The sequence below is a fragment of the Ursus arctos genome, unplaced genomic scaffold (genome assembly GCF_023065955.2).
Source record: "Ursus arctos isolate Adak ecotype North America unplaced genomic scaffold, UrsArc2.0 scaffold_23, whole genome shotgun sequence".
NCBI classification, from domain to species: Eukaryota; Metazoa; Chordata; class Mammalia; order Carnivora; family Ursidae; genus Ursus; species Ursus arctos.
In genome coordinates this window covers 36,339,201-36,341,035 of record NW_026622908.1, presented here as the reverse complement: position 1 = coordinate 36,341,035, position 1,835 = coordinate 36,339,201, and the positions used below count along the sequence as shown (strand labels likewise).

The following is a 1,835-nucleotide window of genomic DNA, read 5'->3' as shown; positions in this document are numbered from 1 at the left end:
TAGATATATGGGCATAATAACCAATCAATCTGATGGGGATAATGAAAGGATTGAATAAATATACATGAGCATATGGAAGCGGAAGTTATTTTGGACTCCCTGATTTGGGAGTTTCAATCCATTCCAGGCATGTGAACTTGGACAGCTCACTACCCCTTCTTGTGACTCAATTTACTCCTATACAAAAATAAGAAGCTGGGAAGACGATCTGTGATGAACCCTCCTCCACAGAAGTCTATTCTTGTATGGATAGGTTATCGCTAAATTGTGTTGCCATTCCCATGCTTGGTAATGGAGAATGTTCAAAAATGTTATTATGGTGATAATACAATAATGCTTATGCATTTCAATTTCTGTGCAATTTTTCTTTACTGATCATTCTGTTCTCTTCTTGTTGAAATAGGGTATCTTGTGATTCTCAAATCACATCCATGAAGAATAACACAGAGGTGACTGATTTCATCCTGCTGGGACTAACCGATGCCAGAGAACTGCAGGGTCCTCTCTTTCTAATGTTCACCCTCATTTACCTCATCACGCTGCTTGGGAACCTGGGGATGATCACACTGATCCTGCTGGACTCTCGTCTGCACACACCCATGTACTTCTTCCTCAGTAACCTGTCTCTGGTAGACTTTTGTTACTCCTCAACAGTCACTCCCAAGGTCATGGCTCGGCTCCTTATGGGAGACAAGGTCATCTCCTACAATGCATGTGCTGCCCAGATGTTCTTTTTTGTAGTCTTTGCCACTGTGGAAAATTACCTCTTAGCCTCAATGGCCTATGACCGCTACACAGCAGTGTGTAAACCCCTCCATTATACCACCAGCATGACGACAGGTGTGTGTGCACGTCTTGCCATAGGCTCCTATGCCTGTGGTGTCTTAAATGCCTCTGTAAATGTTGGAGATAGCTTCAGCCTCTCTTTCTGTATGTCCAATGTGATTCATCACTTTTTCTGCGATATTCCAGCAGTCATGGCTCTCTCTTGTTCTGATAAACACATCAGTGAGCTGATTCTTGTCTTTATCTCAAGCTTTAATGTCTTTTTTGCACTTTCTGTTATCTTTATTTCTTATCTGTTCATATTTACTACCATTTTGAAGATACAGTCAGGTGAGGGATACCAGAAGGCTTTATCTACCTGTGCTTCTCACCTTGTTGCGGTTTCCATATTTTATGGGACAGTCGTCGTCATGTACTTACAGCCAAGTTCCCATCATTCCATGGACACAGACAAAATCGCATCTGTGTTCTATACTATGGTCATCCCCATGCTGAACCCTGTGGTCTACAGCTTGAGGAACAAAGAGGTCAAAAATGCATTCAAGAAGGTTGTTGAGAGGGCAAAATATTCTCTAGGTGTAGTCTGTGAATGATGTAGGGCCAGAGAAATTATTTCACCCCAATCAGATCTACTGCACGCCAGAAATCACATGTTAATGGACATTTGGGATGTTAGAAAAAATTTTTTTCTAATATTCTTTATTTTTTAGTTGAGGAATAGCTCCAATCATCTCAAGTGCAGAAAAAATATAATAATTGTTTTTAATGAAGTTTATTTAAGGAAGTATGTGCTTTTGCTGGCACAGTCCATCCAGAGCTAAATAATGATAGCAGCTCAGTAGATTAATGCTTCAGTCATTACTGAATGAGCTGAAAAAGAAAAAGGATCTTCATGTAGCAGTTTCCGAAAGTAAATAATCACATTAGAATAAAAGGAGATGTGATTACATTATTTTTACCTTAATTTTCTGAATACCGATTCTTCACACTTTGTTTTAAGAAATTGCATTAAAAATAATAAGCGTACTCAGCTTTCTTTGGTAATAAAT

General features: G+C 39.3%; 1 protein-coding gene across 1 annotated transcript; it reads left to right on the top strand.

Moving 5' to 3' along the window:
• The first annotated feature begins 428 nt into the window (after positions 1-428).
• Positions 429-1,379, top strand: LOC113246414 (olfactory receptor 5B2-like). Its single transcript, XM_026487025.3, has one exon. It carries the CDS (start codon positions 432-434, stop codon positions 1,377-1,379), a length of 948 nt encoding a protein of 315 aa, XP_026342810.2. The 5' UTR covers positions 429-431.
• The last annotated feature ends 456 nt before the right edge of the window (positions 1,380-1,835 follow it).

Coding starts and splice junctions, on each gene's coding strand:
- LOC113246414 (XM_026487025.3), top strand. CDS start 432: ATGAAGAATAACACAGAGGTGACTGATTTCATCCTGCTGGGACTAACC.